General features: G+C 37.5%; 1 protein-coding gene across 3 annotated transcripts in view; it reads left to right on the top strand.

Moving 5' to 3' along the window:
- UTRN (utrophin) overlaps positions 1–19,447 on the top strand; it is a 580,690-nt gene that overhangs the window by 208,225 nt on the left and 353,018 nt on the right. For all 3 annotated transcript variants that reach the window (XM_064360600.1, XM_064360601.1, XM_064360599.1), the window contains 7 exons: positions 1,145–1,279; positions 3,316–3,465; positions 4,288–4,449; positions 5,346–5,474; positions 6,188–6,361; positions 8,578–8,733; positions 13,448–13,618. In XM_064360600.1, the coding sequence (XP_064216670.1) occupies positions 1,145–1,279; positions 3,316–3,465; positions 4,288–4,449; positions 5,346–5,474; positions 6,188–6,361; positions 8,578–8,733; positions 13,448–13,618 (1,077 nt within the window). The remainder of the gene's footprint in view (positions 1–1,144; positions 1,280–3,315; positions 3,466–4,287; positions 4,450–5,345; positions 5,475–6,187; positions 6,362–8,577; positions 8,734–13,447; positions 13,619–19,447) is intronic.

Here is a 19,447-nt window from a genome sequence, read left to right as displayed (position 1 = left end):
CCTAAAATATTTATTGTCTAGCCCTTTGTAGAAAAATGTACTGCTTCCTGATCTGGTAAGCATACTTCATATGGAGTGTGGACCAGCAGGTGCCTTCACTCATTCAGTACATCCAAAAGAGGACAAGCCCAGGAGGCATCCAGCTGAGTTCTTTCTCCTAAACTTGCCACTCAAATAAGTTCCTCTTGTAATAAGCGATTATGAATTTATAAATGTATCCACCCCCTACATGACCCCTGGGTCCCTGCTCTGGAAACCTTAGAGGGGAATGAGTGATCAAAACCAACACAGTAAGAATAGTGTAACTCCAGTTTTGATAAAATGCGGCTGTCTTCTTATACAGACATGTCTTCATGAATTTAGAAAAATGTTGAGAAGGCTACCCTGCAAACTTTTACATCAATTAGCTCTGAGTTGGAACTGGGTGGGGCCCAGGGGATTTCAATATTCTATGAAATTATTTTTTAAAAATTTTACAATCTGGAGCAATTTTTTCCTTCTGTTCAAAAAACAAACTTTTTTTTTGAAATGGAGTTTCGCTCTTGTTGCCCAGGCTGGAGGGCAGTGGCGTGGTCTGGACTCACGGCAACCTTCATCTCCTGGGTTCAAGCGATTCTCCTTCCTCAGCCTCCTAAGTAGCTGAGATTACAGCCGCCTGCCACCATGCCGGCTAACTTTTGTATTTTTAGTAGAGATGGAGTTTCACCATGTTGACCAGGCTGGTCTCAAACTCCTGACCTCATGTGATTTGCCCGCCTCAGCCTCCCAAAATGCTGGGATTACAGTTGTAGGGGCACCACGCCTGGCCTCTAAAAAACAAACTAAATAATATTTCTCTCCTGTTTTTCCTACTAATTATATAGTTGTATTTTTGTCATTTAAATGAGATCGTGGAATTTATTTTAAGGTAAAGAGTGAGGCAGCCTCTTGCCCACTCCTCTTTGCTCCCCACCTCTCATCAATTGGTCTAACATGATTTTTTGGATAATTTTATTTTTTTATTTGAAGTTTCAACTCCATCAGTTTGTGAATTCCTCGATATACTTAACATCCAAATGAAATTATTGGTGATTAAAGAGAATGTGTAGCACTAGAGATATGTGTGAAATGACTTTTTGTCTAATTTAAACTTTTCATGCTTTAGGAGGTCTGGTCTTGTTGGATTGAGCTGCTTCACTATTTGGATCTTGAAACTACCTGGTTAAACACTTTGGAAGAGCGGATGAAGAGCACAGAGGTCCTGCCTGAGAAGACGGACGCTGTCAACGAAGCCCTAGAGGTTGGAGCCTTTGCTCTCCATGGCATTTCTCTCTGTTGTGATGCGGCCACATGTGTATTAAAATGAGGAATGTGATGTTTATGCGGGCAAATGCATTTGCTTCTTCAGTCATATTCAGTGTCACTTGCATTTTTCTTCCAGAGCCTGATGTGTTTATGCATTCATGTGTATTTAGATTACTGGTGACCCACTATGTCAGCCTCAAGATGCGGTTAGCTGTTTGACAGTTGGCACATTTTCGACATGTTAAAGCACTCTAGTGGTTTTCCAGTTTATGTTGCTAGGCCCTGGACAGAGCCCTGCCGGAGGTTACTAGAGCAGCTCTTCTCTTGTTTCGTCAACAGGTTGTTTTTACTCACTAAGCACAGCCATGACTGTTTACAGGGGCTTCCTATTACCTTCACGTGTTAGCATTTGAAAGACAGTGGTTGAGTCATGGGGTCTTGTCGTAGGAGCTTGTCATCAAGCCTGGACTTTCAACTCCTTGAGGCCAAGAAATGTACCTGATACTTTGTTATTCTTCAGTTCCCAGCACAGTGTGTAGCACATGTTAACTTAATAACCGTTTCTTAAATGAAATACAATGCAAAGACGGTAGGTTTGCTTAACACACACACACAAGGGAAGAGGGTAGATACGCTGTACCATGTGGGAAATGAGTGGACAACTGGACTGAAGGTCAGAAAGGAGTGAAATGTGGCACTGACATTCTAGGAGCTGGATGCTGTGCTAGAGGAAGGATGCCACTTCTCAAATACAGCAGAGTGAGAGACAGAGTGAATGAAAACTGTGAAAAGCTTAATTTTTTTTCCTAATATGAGAGTGAATATGTGTACATTCTAGAAATATGGAAAATAAAGTATAAAGCAAACTCTTAAGAGAAACATTTTTAAACAGTTTGTAGATTTCTTCCTAATTATTATCTTTTATGTATGCATGCTACAAAGTAGTACACTGGATCAAAGGCTTTGAGGTCTTTTATTTACTTATTTATTTATTTTTTATTTGAGATGGGATCTTGCTGTGTTGCCCAGGCTAAAGTGCAGTGGCATGATCTTGGCTCACTGGAACCTCCGCCTCCTGAGTTTAAGCAGTTCTCGTGCCTCAGCCTCCTGAGTAGCTTAGATCACAGACGTGCACCACCACGCTAGCTAATTTTGTATTTTCATTAGAGACAGGTTTTTTTTTTTTTTTTTTTTTAACCCGGTTGGCCAGGCTGGTCTAGAACTCCTGACATCAGGTGATCCACCTGCCTTGGCTTCCCAAAGTGCTAGGATTATAGGTGTGAGCCACTGTGCTTGGCCAGGCGTCAGGGTCTTAAAGGCTTTAGAGCCATGTTGGAATCTCAGCTCTTCTTTTGACTGTGTGTATGTTGCCAAGTTATTTAACCTTTCTGAGCTTCAGTTTTCCCATCTGTAAACTGGGAATGTGATTTAGCCCATGTGGTTAATTAGATCTATGTATACAAAAAGTGTATATATAAAACAGTGCCTCTTATTTGGCATATACTGTAGGAAAATGAGTACTTATTTTCAGTAATATAATTAATAAAAGTTGAGATAATTTTGCTTGTATAGTATTGTTCTCTGCCTTTAAACTAAGTCATATCATGAGCATTTCCCCATATAATTCATAGTTATTTTCACTTTTTATTATTCATTCATTTATTTATTGTTCAGAGACATAGTTTCACTCTGTTGCCCAGGCTGGAGTGCAGTGGTATGATCAGAGCTCACTGCAGCCATGAACTCCTGGGCTCAAATGATTTTCTTGCCTCACCCTCCCACAATTAAAAATAGTTGAAATTCTTTTCATGGAATTATATCATCATATATCACTTGTGCTAATCTCTCAATTTTATGCATTTTTGATACCATGATGTATATTTTTGTGAATTAGTAATTTACTTTTTGGTCCTGTTCCTTAGGTAGATTTTTAGAAAATGGAATTACTTGTTTAAGAAATAGACATTTTGGGGATCTTTGATACCTTTGGCCTTAGTAAATGTACTATTTTTTTTCCCATCTCTGGTCCAGTCTCTGGAATCTGTTCTGCGCCACCCGGCAGATAATCGCACCCAGATTCGAGAGCTTGGCCAGACTCTGATTGATGGAGGGATCCTGGATGATATAATCAGTGAGAAACTGGAGGCTTTCAACAGCCGATACGAGGAGCTGAGTCGCCTGGTAAGAGTCGGGACATGCACGCGTGTTGATTAGGTACTGATGAAGTGGAGCTGGCCCTAAGCTCCATATCATAGAGCTTTAATGTTGGAAAAATCTTTAATGTTGGTTAAAGTTGGTAACCGATGCTAACAGGGGCATTGAGGGTATTGAAGTACTCAGGAGGGGAGAACAGATCTAACACTTTAAGACAGGCAGAGCTTGATGATTAAAAAATTATTTCTGATATTACTTCTACATATTCGTATTACACATTAGAGAAAGAACACTTCTTTTACAGGAAGGTTGGGTATGAATATTAGGTGCTTCCAAACACTTATTAAATAATAACTGTTGATGTTTAGTCAGTGAATAACATCAAGCTTAACCCAAAAGTGCAGTACATAGTAGTTTGATATGTACGTACACCTGTAGAATTTGTTTTACACTTGAGAAAAATAGAGACTCTGATGTTTACTGTATTGATAGACATTTTTCTTATGTTGTATATTCTTATTGGTAGACACTGATGATTCCTAAAAATGCTTTAAAATTATAATAAATAACAAATTTTTATCTCCTGTTTAATGCATCTTATGGGAAACTTTACATTTTTGTATTTCTTCGTTGTATATAGAAAGAAGTAATAATTAGTAATTCAGCTGCATGGTACAAAAGATCCTAGTAGGACATTTTCACTGTTACCATTAGTAATTATTATTTATTTATAAGGAAGGCTAAAGTCTTGAACGAAAGCTTTTATAGTCTTTTCTTAGTGGCCAGAACATGTATATTCAGCTATTCCTTTTGCACTGAGCAACTAATGATTCAATTTCTCCTCTGCAGGCAGAGAGCAAGCAGATTTCTTTGGAAAAGCAACTCCAGGTCCTGCGGGAAACTGACCACATCCTTCAAGTCTTACAAGAGAGCTTGGGAGAGCTGGACAAACAGCTCACCACGTACCTAACTGACAGGATAGATGCTTTCCAAGTTCCACAGGAAGCTCAGGTATTGCTGTGAATTTGAAGGCTTTCAAGATGTAAAGAGAGCATATGCAATTGCCTCTTCAACTATAATAAAACCCCTCCTACCATCCAAAACCGAGAGTCAATGGGATAGATTGACCTTACTTACGGGGCAGCATTTGGGTTTTGAAGTTCTCTTGCTTTCTATGTGAGACTCTCTCAAAAGTTGTATATATTTTATTTTGTTATTTATTTGAGACAGAGTCTCTGTCACTCAGGCTGGAGTGCAGTGGCATGATCTCAGCTCACTGCAACCGCTGCTTCTGGGTTCAAGTGATTCTCCTGCCTTAGCCTCTAGAGTAACTGGGACTATAAGTGTGTACCACCAAGCCTGGCTAATTTTTTGTATTTTTAGTAGAGACAGGGTTTTGCCATGTTGGCAAGGCTGATCTCAAACTCTGACCTCAGGTGATCTGCCTGCCTCGGTGTCCCAATAATTTTTGTATTTTTAGTAGAGACAGGGTTTCACAATGTTGGCCAGGCTAGTCTCAAACTCCTGACCTCAGGTGATCTGCCTTGCTCCGCCTCCCAAAGTGCTGGGATTGCAGGTGTGAGCCATTGTGCCTGGTTGAAAAGTCCTGTATATTTTGAATAGTAATTTTCTTCGCTATGAAATTGGGACAATTCCTTCCTTATAAATAAGTTGTGAACATTAGAAATGACAAGTGTAAGGACCTTAGCATGTGCATCAAACACAATAGTCATATTATACAGTGGGCTGTATTATTATCATACAAAAACTTATTAAAGCTTCTATGGAGGTCAACATTATATAAAATACAACACTATGTACCACACAACAATATAGAACTTTTGTATTGCTTCTTTTTATACTTAAGAAAAAAAGGACATTGTCTCCCCTTTCCAATCTTTTTGTAGAAAATCCAAGCAGAGATCTCAGCCCATGAGCTAACCCTAGAGGAGCTGAGAAGAAATATGCGTTCTCAGCCCCCGACCTCCCCAGAGAGCAGGTCTGCCAGAGGAGGAAGTCAGATGGACGTGCTACAGGTAAGGAGGGCGAGGAACTTCCTTTTACTTTTCAGCATGTTGGGAATTTTTTTTAAAAAGAGAAAGAATTGATTACTTGGGCACCCTTGGTATTCTTTATGATGTAAATCGTGGAATGGGAGTGATGTGTTGAAGGTGCATTGCATCCCAGGGCAAAAGAAACAAATTGTTGCAAGGGGTGGAAATGTTAAATCTGATTTTTATAGTTGAGTTGAGAAACAAGAGAGTGAGCCATATTTAGAGGTACCTTTATATAGTCTTTTCTTTAATGCAGTGCCTCTGTCAGTATCTTGTGGCTGATGCTGTGGGCAGGCTGAGCATGAATTGGATGCAGCATCATTTAGTTCTTTCATGGTTGATGTGACATTGACTTTCACTCTGAACTTCTGATGAAGGGCATTTTGAGCTGAACTGTCTTTTTGAACATGAAGTTTTATTTCCAGTGAGGCCAGCTTTATCTAAATTTCTTATCCAAATCTATTGACTCCTGAGACTGAGACAGAGTGTTGAGTAACTTTTGACACCGGGCTATGCAGTTCACTTAGGCGATTGGGTAACCTCACCGAGTTCCATTAGGATTTTTGTTGTTGTTATATTACTGATTTGTGTGTGTGTGTGTGTGCTTATGGTACAGATTTTGAGTAGTATGTGTTATGCTCATGATGAGAGACAGAATCATTCTGATAATTGCATATTTTCATTTCTGCAAACAGAGGAAACTCCGAGAAGTATCCACAAAGTTCCAGCTTTTCCAGAAGCCTGCTAACTTCGAGCAGCGCATGCTGGACTGCAAGCGTGTGCTGGATGGTGTGAAAGCAGAACTTCATGTTCTGGATGTGAAGGATGTAGACCCTGATGTCATACAGACCCACCTGGACAAGTGTATGGTGAGACTATAGGGTGATTGACACATCCAGTGGCTTTTTCAGCAGCTGTTATGGCTTAGTCTAGTGCTTACATGCCTAGTGTGTCCAATGATCACTAGTCTAGAGTGTGCTAAACATAAGGATTGATGATGAAAAACCTGTTAAAAAATAAGAAGTGTGGTCTTTCCCTCGAAGGAAATTAGAAGAGATAAGAGAGATAGCTAAGGAAACTAAAATAGACATGTATATAACATGATGACAGACGAAAAAAACCAAAATAAAAGAAACACATCTTAATCACAGTGTGACGTTAGGAAGGCTTCAGCAGAATGTGACTAATAAGCAAAGTTTTCATGGATAATTTTGAGTTAGCTAAAAGAACCATACTTAGAATAGATATCAGATATATTATAGCATAAAAATTCAATTTTCTAGTAAAATAAAAGTTTAAATAGAAATATAAACCTAAGATAGGAAAGAAGAAATTATATATAAGGCCTTATGACTTTTGTAGTCTTGAGCTTTGTAATTCAATTGAATAGAAATTTAAAAATAATGTAGCTAAGGGGACACAATCTTAGAATTAGTGTTTTGCTTGATAATCACAGAACTTAAGCTGAGACTCTTTAGGACGGGAGAAGTACAGGGACAGTTCTTTGTGCCTTTCAAAACAAAGGATAAATTTCAATATATATGTGCAGGTATATAAGAATTTATTTCATTATTGTGATGTAATGGTAATCAAGGCAAGTGCTGTCCTTGACTTCATGGAACACAGTTCAGGGGGCTGTTACGTAATAGTGTCCCATGAGATGTTAAGATGATGATGTATGGTGTCAAGAGAAGCTGTAAAGCTTTTTGATTTCAAGTAACTAGGATGAAGACAGCTCTGAATTTGACCTACAGAACTCTAATTTATTTTTTCTTCTTTTATATTTAAATTTATTTTATTTTTAATTTTTGAAGAGTTTTAGATTCAGGAAGTACACGTGCACATTTGATACATGGATATATTGTATGATGCTGAAGTTTGGGTTTTGACTGAACCCATCACCCAAATAATAAACATAGTACCCACTCAGTAGTTTTTCAGCTCCCGCCCCTTTCCTCCTTCCTGGCTTTTGGAGTCCCAGTGTCTTTGGTTTCCATCTTTATGTGCATGTGTACCAATTGTTTAACTCCCACTTATAAGTGAGAACATGTAGTATTTGATTTTCTGGGTTAATTTACTTAGGATAATGGCCATGAGCTGCATCGATGCTGCCGCAAAGGACATGATTTTGTTTTTTATAGCTGTGTAGTATTCCGTGGTATATTTGTACCACATTTTCTTTATTCATTCCCCCATTGATGGGCACCTAGGTTGATAGCATGTCTTTGCTATTGTGAGTAGTGGTGTGATCAACATGGGAGCGCATGTGTCTTTTTGGTAGAACGATTTATTCTCCTTTACAGATATACCTAGTAATGAGATTTCTGAGTTGAATAATAATTCTATGTTTAGTTCTTTGAGATATTTCCAAACTGCTCTCCTCGGGGGCTGAACTGACTTGCAGTCCCACTAACAGTGTATGGTGTTCCCTTTTCTCTTCAGCCTTGCCAGCATCTCTTGTTTCTTGACTTTTTAATAATGGCCATTCTGACTGGTGTGAGATGGTATCTTATTGTGGTTTTGATTTGCATCAGAAATATGATTTCTTATAGTCATATACATCTTGATATATCAATTTTTTAATATTTTGTATCATATAAGTAATATATGCTCATTGTGGTAGACTTAGTACTTCCGAGAAATAGAAGGGAAAAAAATAAATATTAATAATTTCAAATCCAAGAGACAGCCATAGCTGGTGTTGGCTTTTTTTAAGTCATAACATGTAAGATTTTTTTAAAATGTGATTTTAATTGTGATAAACATTCTGGTTTTAGTCCTAATGTTTTCCCATTTTATGTAGGAAAAATGTTTATATCAAGTTCCTTTATAAACATTTAAAACATTTGTCTGAGTTTTTAAAAAAATGACCATAAGCTCTATTTATTTTCTTGTCATATTTGAAAAGTGATTTCAAGCTTGATTTTATTTGATCCAACCTTCAGACCAAATCTGAGACAGATCATGGCCTTTGATCTCCATAGTTAGGTCTCGGCTGTCAGTCTGTGCAAACTGTGTTCTGAACGGATGCCAATTGGCAAATTGTCATCACAGTGTGTAATTTGTCTTTTTGTTTGTTTTAAAGAAACTGTATAAAACTTTGAGTGAAGTCAAACTTGAAGTGGAAACTGTAATTAAAACAGGAAGACATATTGTCCAGAAACAGCAAACAGACAACCCAAAAGGGATGGATGAGCAGCTGACTTCCCTGAAGGTCCTTTACAATGACCTGGGCGCACAGGTGAGGAGAGCAGTCCCACAACACACCTCTCTCTCTCTCTCTTTCTCCCTGTTTCTCTCTCTCTCTCTCGTGTATTTTCAAATTTCACTTTTTGCAAAATGCGTTTTTGAAATTTATGAGATTCATATGTGTTTTCAATTTATTGTAATAATTTTTGTTATATTTATTTAAATGTATGTGCTAATATTACAGTGATTCATAGTTACATAGAAATTTATTTTTGGCTAGGTACAGTGGCTCACGCCAACTCTTTGGGAGGCTGAGGTCGGTAATTATTTGAACCCAGGGGTTTGAGACCAGCCTGGGCAACATGACAAAACCTTGTCTCTACAAAAAAAATACAAATTAAAACCACCAAAAACAAACAAATTTCAAAAAAAAATTAGCCATGGTGGTGTGTACCTGTAGTCCTAGCTACCTGGGAAGCTGAGGTGGGAGGATTGCTTAAGCCTGGGAGGCAGAGGTTGCAGTGAGCTGAGATCACCCCATTGCACTCCAGCCTAGGAAACAGAATGAGACACTGTCTCAAAAAATTTATTTTATTTTATTTTATTTTTTTGAGACGGAGTTTCGCTCTTGTTACCCAGGCTGGAGTGCAATGGCGCGATCTCAGCTCACCGCAACCTCCGCCTCCTGGGTTCAGGCAATTCTCCTGCCTCAGCTTCCTGAGTAGCTGGAATTACAGGCATGCGCCACCATGCCCAGCTAATTTTTTGTATTAGTAGAGACGGGGTTTCACCATGTTGACCAGGATGGTCTCGATCTCTTGACCTCGTGATCCACCCGCCTCGGCCTCCCAAAGAAAAAATTTATTTTTAATATTTAAATCAGGCTAATATTTATACTTTCAATGGCTACTGATACTCCACAAGTTATTCTAAGGAAACTGCAAGTAATATATGTTCATTTCGGTAGACTTAGTACTTCAAAGAAATATGAGGGAAAAAATAAATGTTAATAATTCCAAATTTCAACGGATAGTAGTGGCCGCTGTTGGCCTTTTTTCTAGTCAAAACATATAAGATTTTTTTTTAAATGTAATTTTAATTGTGATAAAATTCTGTTTTTAGTCCTAATGTTTTTCCATTTTATGTAAGAAAAATGGGAAAATAATAATCCCTGTAAAAACTCAAGTTATTGGTGCTTAGATTTCTAAATTGAATAGTCTACTGAGAAACGTTAAAACATCAGGGCTCTAGTAAATAACCGGTGTCAAGAAGTTCACATTAATCAACTAGGATTTGAAATCTTGCCAAAAAATTTCTCTAATTTGGGCATTTTAGTGAATCTGTGCAGGAGTTGTTAAGCATTAATTGTGAGTGACTGAATCTTTGCCCTGAAACCAGGAGAGCAAAGAATGTGTGGAAGTATAAAACCTTACTAGGTAATATTGAAAAACCATGTTTGATAGTATTTTGAATCCTTCTTCAGTTAGGAAATATTAACTACTTCCTGCTGAGTTAATACTGAAGTTTCTACATAAGCCCAGAGAAAAATAGCTAAATTTTGTTTTCAATTGAAATCAGAATGACCAGTCCATACTTTTTCTAGGTGATTTTGATCTCATTTCTGCATGCTTAGATTGTTGATGTGATGCATCTTGATATATTGCATGTCTGGAACACACACCTTAGAACTTCTTTTTGGAATTATACAGCTGAAGTTATTCATTGAATATTATTATATTTAGTCACTGGGCATTTTATGAATGGAATGGCGTTGCTGGTTTTTGCACTAATTCTCCAATTGTGACTATAATTTTAGCATTAATTTTATCACTTAAAGTTTCATTCAATTGAGACTTTACTGTGTCAGGAATTATACAAGGATACAGTGGTGAGGAAAAAGATAAATTATCTCTCTGTCTAATGGAACTTAGGGTAGTGAAAGAGGAAAACATGAATGATGTCACATTATCAGTCTGAAGAGTTATGAAGGAATGTACATGGTTTTTTAAGAGTATAGGTAAAGGGGGATTTCACCCAGTCTTGGGTTAGAAAGGCTTCCCTGAGGAGGTGATGCATAAACTGAGATCTGAAGTCTGAGTAGGAGTCACCTGGGTGAAACTAGAGGAGATTTCGAGACTGATAAAACAGTGTGTATAAAGGCTCTATGGCAGGGGGCAGTGTGGTACATTTGAGTGGCTAGAGCAGAGACAGCCAGTGTGGGGAACATGGTGCTAGGGAGATAGGGTGAGATGAAATCCCGCCAATGTCACAGAGTTTGTGTTACAGACTTCAATCTGTGTCTTCAGCAGTTATTGCAGTTTTTAATGGGGAAATCACATACTCAGATATGTCTTTTAAAGGATTACTCACTGCAGTTTGGAAGAGGAATTGGATAGAGGCTGGAATAGACGTGAGGAGACTAGTTAGGAAGTAATTGTACTCTTGGCAAGAAATGGTCATACCTTGAACTAGGATGGACAGTGAAGATAGAATGAGTGAATTGATGTCAGATGTATGTAGGAAGTGAAATCAATAGGACTTGATGAAGGATGACTGCTGGGTTTCTGGCTTGATGATGTGGATGGTGTGGTCATTGAGATGGGGTGCTATAAGAAAAGATAGGCTGGGCACGGTGGCTCATGCCTATAATTCCAGCACTTTGGGAGGCTGAAGTAAGCAGATCATGAGGTCGAGAAATCAAGACTATCCTGGCCAACATGGTGAAACCCTGTCTCTACTAAAAATACAAAAATTAACTGGGTGTGGTGGTGTGCATCTGTAGTCCCAACTACTCAGGAGGCTGAGGCAGGTAAATCACTTGAACTTGGGATGTAGAGACTGCAGTGAGCCAAGATCATGCCACCCGCATTCCAGCTTGGCAGTGGCTCATGCCTGTAATCCCAGGACTTTCAGAGGCTGAGGCTGTGGATCACCTAAGTCAGGAGTTCGAGACCAGTCTGGCCAACATGGCAAAAACCGGTCTCTACTAAAAATACAAAAAAAAAAAAAAAAAAAATTAGCTGGGTGTGGTGGCATGTGCCTGTAATCTCAGCTACTTAGGAAGCTGAGGCAGAAGAATTGCTTAGAGGCGGAGGTTGCAGTGAGTCAAGATTGCGCTGCTGCACTCCAACCTGGGCAATAAGAGTGAAAACTTAGTCGCAAAAAAAAAAAAAAAAAAAAAAAAAAAAAAAAGAAGATAGAGGCATGCAGAAATCATATGAATGTATAGGAAGTTAACATTTTAAATACCTTTAAAAAATCATATGTATGTATGTATAAAATTGACATTTTAAATACCTTTGAGAATGTTAATTGGAAGTGTTGGGTACTTACATGATCGAACATTCAGGTCTGGAGAGTGTATCTGGCCCAAACAGGTGGATTTTATGAGTCATCTGCATAGAGGTGGTAATTAAAGTAATCAAGGATGTTAGATTGCCTAAGAACAGGGTATAGTGAAAGAAGAGGGCCCCCGACCAAGTCTTAAGAATTACACCATTTAGTAAGAAATCTGAGGAAGATGAGCTTGCAAAAGAAACTAATATAAGTAGCAAGAAGTGGTAGGTACACATGCAAGTGCTAGGTCTGGGAAGCCAGGGGAAGATGATATTTTGAGAATGAGCGTAGTTACATGTTTTGGATATTATTGAAAGTTAAATATGATGTCCACGTAAACATATCCATTAGATCAGTTGCCATTGGGGTCATTCTTGAACTTGACAAGAGCAGTGTCTTGGGAGTGATGGTGGTAGAAGCCAGAATGGCATGACTCAACCCAAAGACTATACCACCTTGGCCTTGGCCTTAACTTCAAGTTTCATTTTCGTTATCCGTAAAATAGAAAGAGGCTTTGTGAATTTTACTGCATACGTGTGTATGATTCCTTAGCACAACACAGAAGCTGTAGTAAGAGCTTGGTACATGTTAGTTAAGTGCATTTGCTTTCTGTCAACAACAATAAGAGCAAAATAATATAAGGTTTAGGTTGCATAGTCACGTACTATGTTTTAAGTTAATGTGGTTAATTTAAAAACATGTAATTGTGAAATGGTGCTATTTCCCCCTCAAATTGCTGCAATATAGTATTTTTTAAAACAGAATCCTTGATGGAGAGGATTCTAAGATATCTTCTGTTCAAAATTATAATAGATACTATTTAGTGATGTTTAACTTTATTTCAACAATCTTTAAAAAATTTTTTTTTGAGACAGGATCTTGCTCTGTTGCTCAGGCTGGAGTGCAGTGGCAGGATCATGGCTCACTGCAGCCCCAGTCTCCAGGGCTCAAGTGATTCTCCCACCTCAGCCTCCTGAGTAGTTGGAACTACAGGCGCGCACCACCACACTGGCTAATTTTTTGTAGTTTTTGTAGAGGTGAGGTCTTCCCATGTTTCCCAGGCTGATCTCAAACTCTTGGACTCAAGAAATTTTCCCGCCTTGGTCTCCCACTGTGCTGGGATTATAGGCATGAACCATTGCGCCCAGCCGCATACCGGTCTTTTGAGGGCTACACCTCTACCAGAGTCACTTAGGAAATTAATGTAGAGCTAAGATGAAAACCCAGGATTGCCTGGCATTTAACCACTGTTGCCTCCTTGCAGAAATGCAAGCTTACAGGAATTCTAAGGTGCTACAGACAAAGGTTATGTACGTCTTGGGGGTTAAATATGAATCAGTTTGGATCTTTAGTTAACATTCTGATTCATTCCCATCTGTGTTCATTCCCTTCTCAGTCTCAGTCTCTCCCTGTCTCTCTCTCCTTCTCAGGTGACAGAAGGAAAACAGGATCTGGAAAGAGCCTCACAGTTGGCCCGGAAAATGAAGAAAGAGGCTGCATCTCTCTCTGAATGGCTTTCTGCTACTGAAACTGAATTGGTACAGAAGTCCACTTCAGAAGGTCTGCTTGGTGACTTGGATACAGAAATTTCCTGGGCTAAAGTAAGTTGTAGTTCAGATGAAACACCAGCATGATGCCGGTGTAACGTGGCATTTGTTCTGGGCGATCTGGGTGGATACCGTGTCCCTCCATTTCATATTAAATCTAGCCTTTTCTTTTTTGCATTGTTTTTCCACTTCTCTGTCCTAAGAAAAAATATTTTAAAAACAATGATTGTATTTTCTTTTCTTTGTAATTTCTACTTTTAGATTAAGGGGTACGTGTATTGGTTTGTTACATGGATATATTGTGTGATGCTGAGAATTGGGGTATGAATGATCCCATCACCCGCATAGTGAGCATAGTAGCCAATAGGTAGTTTTTCAGCTCATGCCTCCCTCTGTTTCTCACCCCTTTACTAGTCCCTAGTATCTATCATTCCCATCTTTGTGGCCATGCATACCCAATGTTTAGCTCCCATTTGCAACCGAGAACGTGTGATGTTTGGTTTCTCATTTCTCCATTAAGTCACTGAGGATAATGGCCTTCAGCTGCATCCATGTTGCTGTAGAGGACATGATATCATTCTTTTTCATGTCTATGTAATATTCCGTGGTGTATATATACCACATTTTCTTTATCCAATCCACCACTGATGGGCACCTAGGTTGATGACGTGTCTTTGCTGTTGTGAATAGTGTTGATGAACATATGAGTGCATGTGTCTTTCTGGTAGAACAGTTTATTTTCCTTTGCATATATACCTAGTAATTGGATTTCTGAGTCAAATGGTAATTCTGTTTTAAGTGCTTTGAGAAATTTCTAAACTGCTTTCCACAGAGGCTGAACTGATTTGCATTTCCGGCAACAGTGTAAAAGTGTTCCTTTTTCTCTGCAATCTTGCAAACATCTATTTTTTTACTTTTGAATAATAGCCATTCTGAATGGTGTGAGATGGTATCTCATTGTGGTTTCAATTTGCATTTCTCTAATGTTAGTGATGGTGAGCATTTTTTCATATATTGTTGGCTGCTTGTATGTCTTTTGTGAAACGTCTGTTCATTTTCTTTGCCCACTTTCATTGGGGTTATTTGTAAAACAGCTCTTTTATTAAGATATTTTTATCTTGATTCCAAAAGCATTACAAATTCGTGGATCATCGAAACCTTTATAGATATTATGTTTATATAGTACTTAAAAGCATAATTCACTACCTTCAAAATCTGACACTGTATTTACAGAGTATTTACAAGGAATTGCACTGAGTTTAATTCTTTTTTAAAACATTTTAAAACCAATAACTAATCTTTCTATTGCAAACTAACAGATGTAAAGAATGTAAGAATAGAATTGTAAAAAATCAATGCAAGAGTTTTCTTTAGCCCTGTACTTTGAAATCACAGAGATTAGAAAGTTGATTTGCCAGTTCTGTCTTCTGCACTAGACAATTGAATGGAACATGAGTGGTTCTTTTAACAAGGCATTCTGTTTTCCTAAATCTATTTCCTGAGAAAGAAGCAAGTATATTAGAGGGAAGTGCTGAATAGAAATGATCAATGCTGTGACTGATGTTTATATAAAGGCACAAGTATCAATGTGACACCCTCTACAGCTCTACAGATGTTTGCAGTGGGCCTTGAGGAGAAGGTGCTGAGAGGTTGTGGGGCAACACAACACCCGCTTTTTGAATGCTCTGTGGAGGTGACAGCTGGGAGAAAGTCAAGATAGCAGACACTGGAAAGACTATTCTCAGTTTAGAGAAAAGCTCATGAAAAGTGTGATCATGCCATGACCTGTGTGTATGTAAAGGAAGTGAAAAAAGTAATGTATGAGGGAAATGAACATTCCAAGTCGGCATATTGTGGATGAATGCAAAACAAAGACACCAAACTTTATTTTTGTTAAATTTAAGTTTTTCAAGGAAATGTTATCTTCCTCATGCAGTATACTTTGAAAACCATTACTTTCTTATTAGTAACATAAATAATAGAAGCTGATTGAATGAAATTCACAGAGTATAATACAAAAAAAAAAAACAGGAGCAAAAATCATCTGTAACCAAACAATACTGTTACTTTTGGGAACATATCGATGTGCACAGGCAAAAGCATATATTTTAAAATAAATTTTGTTATGACTAGTATTTATTGACCTTGTAAAATCTTATATCTTTAGCATTTTTCTTTACCTGTACTTGTTTTTGTATAGCATATTAAAACTATGCATAGTACTTCATTCTTATTTTATATTTTATTCTCTCATTTCTCTATTCATTTCCGTTTAAATTATTACCATTTATCACCATTATAGACAGTATATTCTATATATGGTTTAGTATATTCAACATACTAAATGAATATACTAAACCATATCATGCATTCATAATAATTTCCTGAGGATATATTCTTAGCCCTAAAATTATTAGTCAAGAGATAAAGATATATCCATTTTAAGCCTTATACACATTATACAATTGTCCTTCAGAAATGGTGCACCCACCACCTGCGAATGAGAATTTCTACTTGACATCATGTTTTGGTTATTTAATTAGAACAGTTTTCACAAGTTTATAGGTCTTCTATAGCGCTTTTAAAAATACTGCTTTTTCCGCTAATTCTGATCAGTTTTTATCACCAAATTGGCCTTTAACTTGGAGCTTTGTATCTGTTCTGATTATCAATGCTTAGTGTGTTGTGTATGATTGCAATTTTTTTTATATTACTGTAGCTTCCTTTTTTTTTTAAAAATCGTAAACCTTTCTGTACATTTCTTAATGAATAAAATCCATCTTTTTCTTCATTATTTCTACCTTTAGTGCTTAGAAAAACTGACTCTATTCCAGGTTCATTTGATTATTTACTTATTTTTTCTACTGGCTCTTTTTTAAAAAATTATTATAGTTTAAGTTCTGGGATACATGTGCAGAACGTGCAGGTTTGTTACAGAGGTATACATGTGTCACGGTGATTTGCTGCACCCATCAACCTATCATCTGCATTAGGTATTTCTCTTAATGCTATTCCTCCCCTAATCCCCAACCCCCTAGCAGGCCCCATTGTGTGATGTTCCCCTCCCTGTGTTCTCATTATTTAACTCCTACTTATGAGTGAGAATGTGTGGTGTGTGGTTTTCTGTTCCTGTGTTAGTTTGCTGAGAATGATGGTTTCCAGCTTCATCCATGTCCCTGCAAAGGACATGAACTCATCCTTTTTATGACTGCATAGTATTCCATGGTATATATGTGCCACATTTTCTTTATCCAGTCTATCATTGATGGGCATTTGGGTTGATTCCTAGTCTTTGCTATTGTGAACAGTGCTGCAATAAACATATGTGTGCATGTGTCTTTATAGTAGAATTATTTTTTGGTATTTCTGGTTCTAGATCCTTGAGGAACTGCCACACTGTCTTCCACAATGGTTGAACTAATTTACACTCCCATCAACAGTGTAAAAGCGTTCCTATTTCTCCATATCCTCTCCAGCATCTGTTGTTTCCTGACTTTTTAATGATCGCCATTCTAACTGGTGTGAGATGATTTTTCATTGTGGTTTTGATTTGCATTTCTCTAATGAGCAGTGATGATGAGCCTTTTTTCATATGTTTGTGGCCACATAAATGTCTTCTTTTGAAAAGTATCTGTTTATATCCTTTGCCCACTTTTTGATGGGGTTGTTTGTTTTTTTCTTGTAAATTTGTTTAAGTTCCATGTAAATTCTGACTATTAGCCCTTTCTTTGTCAGATGGATAGTTTGCAAAAAGTTTCTCCCATTATGTATGTTGCCTGTTCACTATGATGATAGTTTCTTTTGCTCTGCAGAAGCTCTTTAGTTTAATTAGATTCCATTTGTCTATTTTGGCTTTTGTTGCCATTGCTTTGGGTGTTTTAGTCATGAAGTCTTTGCCCATGTCTATGTCCTGAATGGTATTGCCTAGGTTTTCTTCTAGGGTGTTTATGGTTTTAGGTCTTACATTTAAGTTTTTAATACATCTTGAGTTAGTTTTTGTATAAGGTGTAAGGAAGGGGTCCAGTTTCAGTTTTCTGCATATGGCTAGCCAGTTTTCCCAACACCATTTATTAAATAGGAATCCTTTCCCTATTGCTTCTTTCTGTAGGGTTTGTCAAAGATCAGATAGTTGTAGATGTGTGGCATTATTTCTGAGGCCTCTGTTCTGTTCCATTGGTCTATATATCTGTTTTGGTACCAGTACCATGCTGTTTTGGTTACTGTAGCCTTATGGTATAATTTGAAGTCAGGTAGCATGATGCCTCCAGCTTTGTTCTTTTTGCTTAGCATTGTCTTGGCTATACAGGCTCTTTTTTGGTTCCAAATGAAATTTAAGGTGTTTTTTTCCAATTTTGTGAAGAAAGTCAATGGTAGCTTGATGAGAATAGCATTGAATCTATAAATTACTTTGGGCAGTATGGTCATTTTCGCGATATTGATTCTTCCTAACCATGAACATGGAATGTTTTTCTATTTGTTTGTATCCTCTCTTAATTCCTTGAGCAGTGGTTTGTAGTTTTCCTTGAAGAGGTCCTTCACATCCCTTGTAAGTTATATTCCTAGGTATTTTATTATCTTTGTAGCAATCGTGAATGGGAGTTTACTCGTGATGTGGCTCTGTTTGTCTATTATTGGTGTGTAGAAATGCTTGTGATTTTTGTACATTGATTTTTGTACCATGAGTCTTTGGTGAAATTGCTTATCAGCTAAAGGAGTTTTTGGGTTTTCTAAATATACAATTATGTCATCTGCAAACAGAGATAATTTGACTTCCTCTCTTCTTATTTGAATATCCTTTCTTTCTTTCTCTTGCCTTATTGCCCTGGCCAGAACTTCCAATACTATGTTGAATAGGAGTGGTGAGAGAGGGCATCCTTGTCTTATGCCGGTTTTCAAAGGGAATGCTTTCAGTTTTTTCCCATTCAGTATGATATTGGCTGTAGGTTTGTCATAAATAGCTCTTATTATTTTGAGATTCATTCCATCAATACCTAGTTTATTGAGTGTTTTTAGCATGAAGGGATGTTGAATTTTATTGAAGGCCTTCTCTGCATCTATTGAGATAATCATGTGGTTTGTGGTTTTTGTCATTGTTTCTGTTCATATGATGGATTATGTTTATTGATTTGCATATGTTGAACCAGTCTTGAATCCCAGGGATGAAGCTGACTTGATCATAGTGGATAAGGTTTTTGATGTGCTGCTGGATTCTGTTTGCCAGTATTTTATTGACGATTTTCACATTGATGTTCATCAAGAATATTAACCTGAAATTTTCTTTTTTTGTTGTGTCTCTGCCAGGTTTTTATATCTGGATGATGCTGGCCTGATACAATGAGTTAGAGAGGAGTCCTTCTTTTTGTATTGTTTGGAATAGTTTCAGAAGGAATGGTATTAGCTCTACTTTGTACCTCTGGTAGAATTCAGCTGTGAATCTTGAATTTTTTTGGTTGGAAGGCTATTAATTACTGCCTCAATTTCAGAACTTGTTGGTCTGTTCAGGGATTTGACTTCTTCCTGGTTTAGTCTTGGGAGGGTGTATGTGTCCAAGAATTTATCCATTTTTTCTAGAGTTTCTAGTTTATTTGCATAGAGGTGTTTCTAGTCTTCTCTGATGGTATTTTGTTTTTCTGTGGGATCAGTGGTGATATCTCCTTTATGACTTTTTATTGTGTCTATTTGATTCTTCTCTCTTTTCTTCTTTATTAGTCTGGCTAGCAGTCTACCTATTTTATTAATCTTTTCAAAAAACCAGCTCCTGGATTCATTGATTTTTTTTGAAGAATTTTTCATGTCTCTGTCTCTTTCAGTTCTACTCTCCTCTTAGTTATTTCTTGTCTTCTGCTGGCTTTTGAATTTGCTTGCTCTTGCTTCTCTAGTTCT

This window comes from Aotus nancymaae, unplaced genomic scaffold (assembly GCF_030222135.1).
Source record: "Aotus nancymaae isolate 86718 unplaced genomic scaffold, 86718_ANA_hifiasm-v0.15.2.pri h1tg000040l, whole genome shotgun sequence".
Classification (NCBI taxonomy): Eukaryota; Metazoa; Chordata; class Mammalia; order Primates; family Aotidae; genus Aotus; species Aotus nancymaae.
The sequence above is the reverse complement of the archived record's forward strand: the minus strand, read 5'-3'. Positions and strand labels throughout refer to the sequence as shown.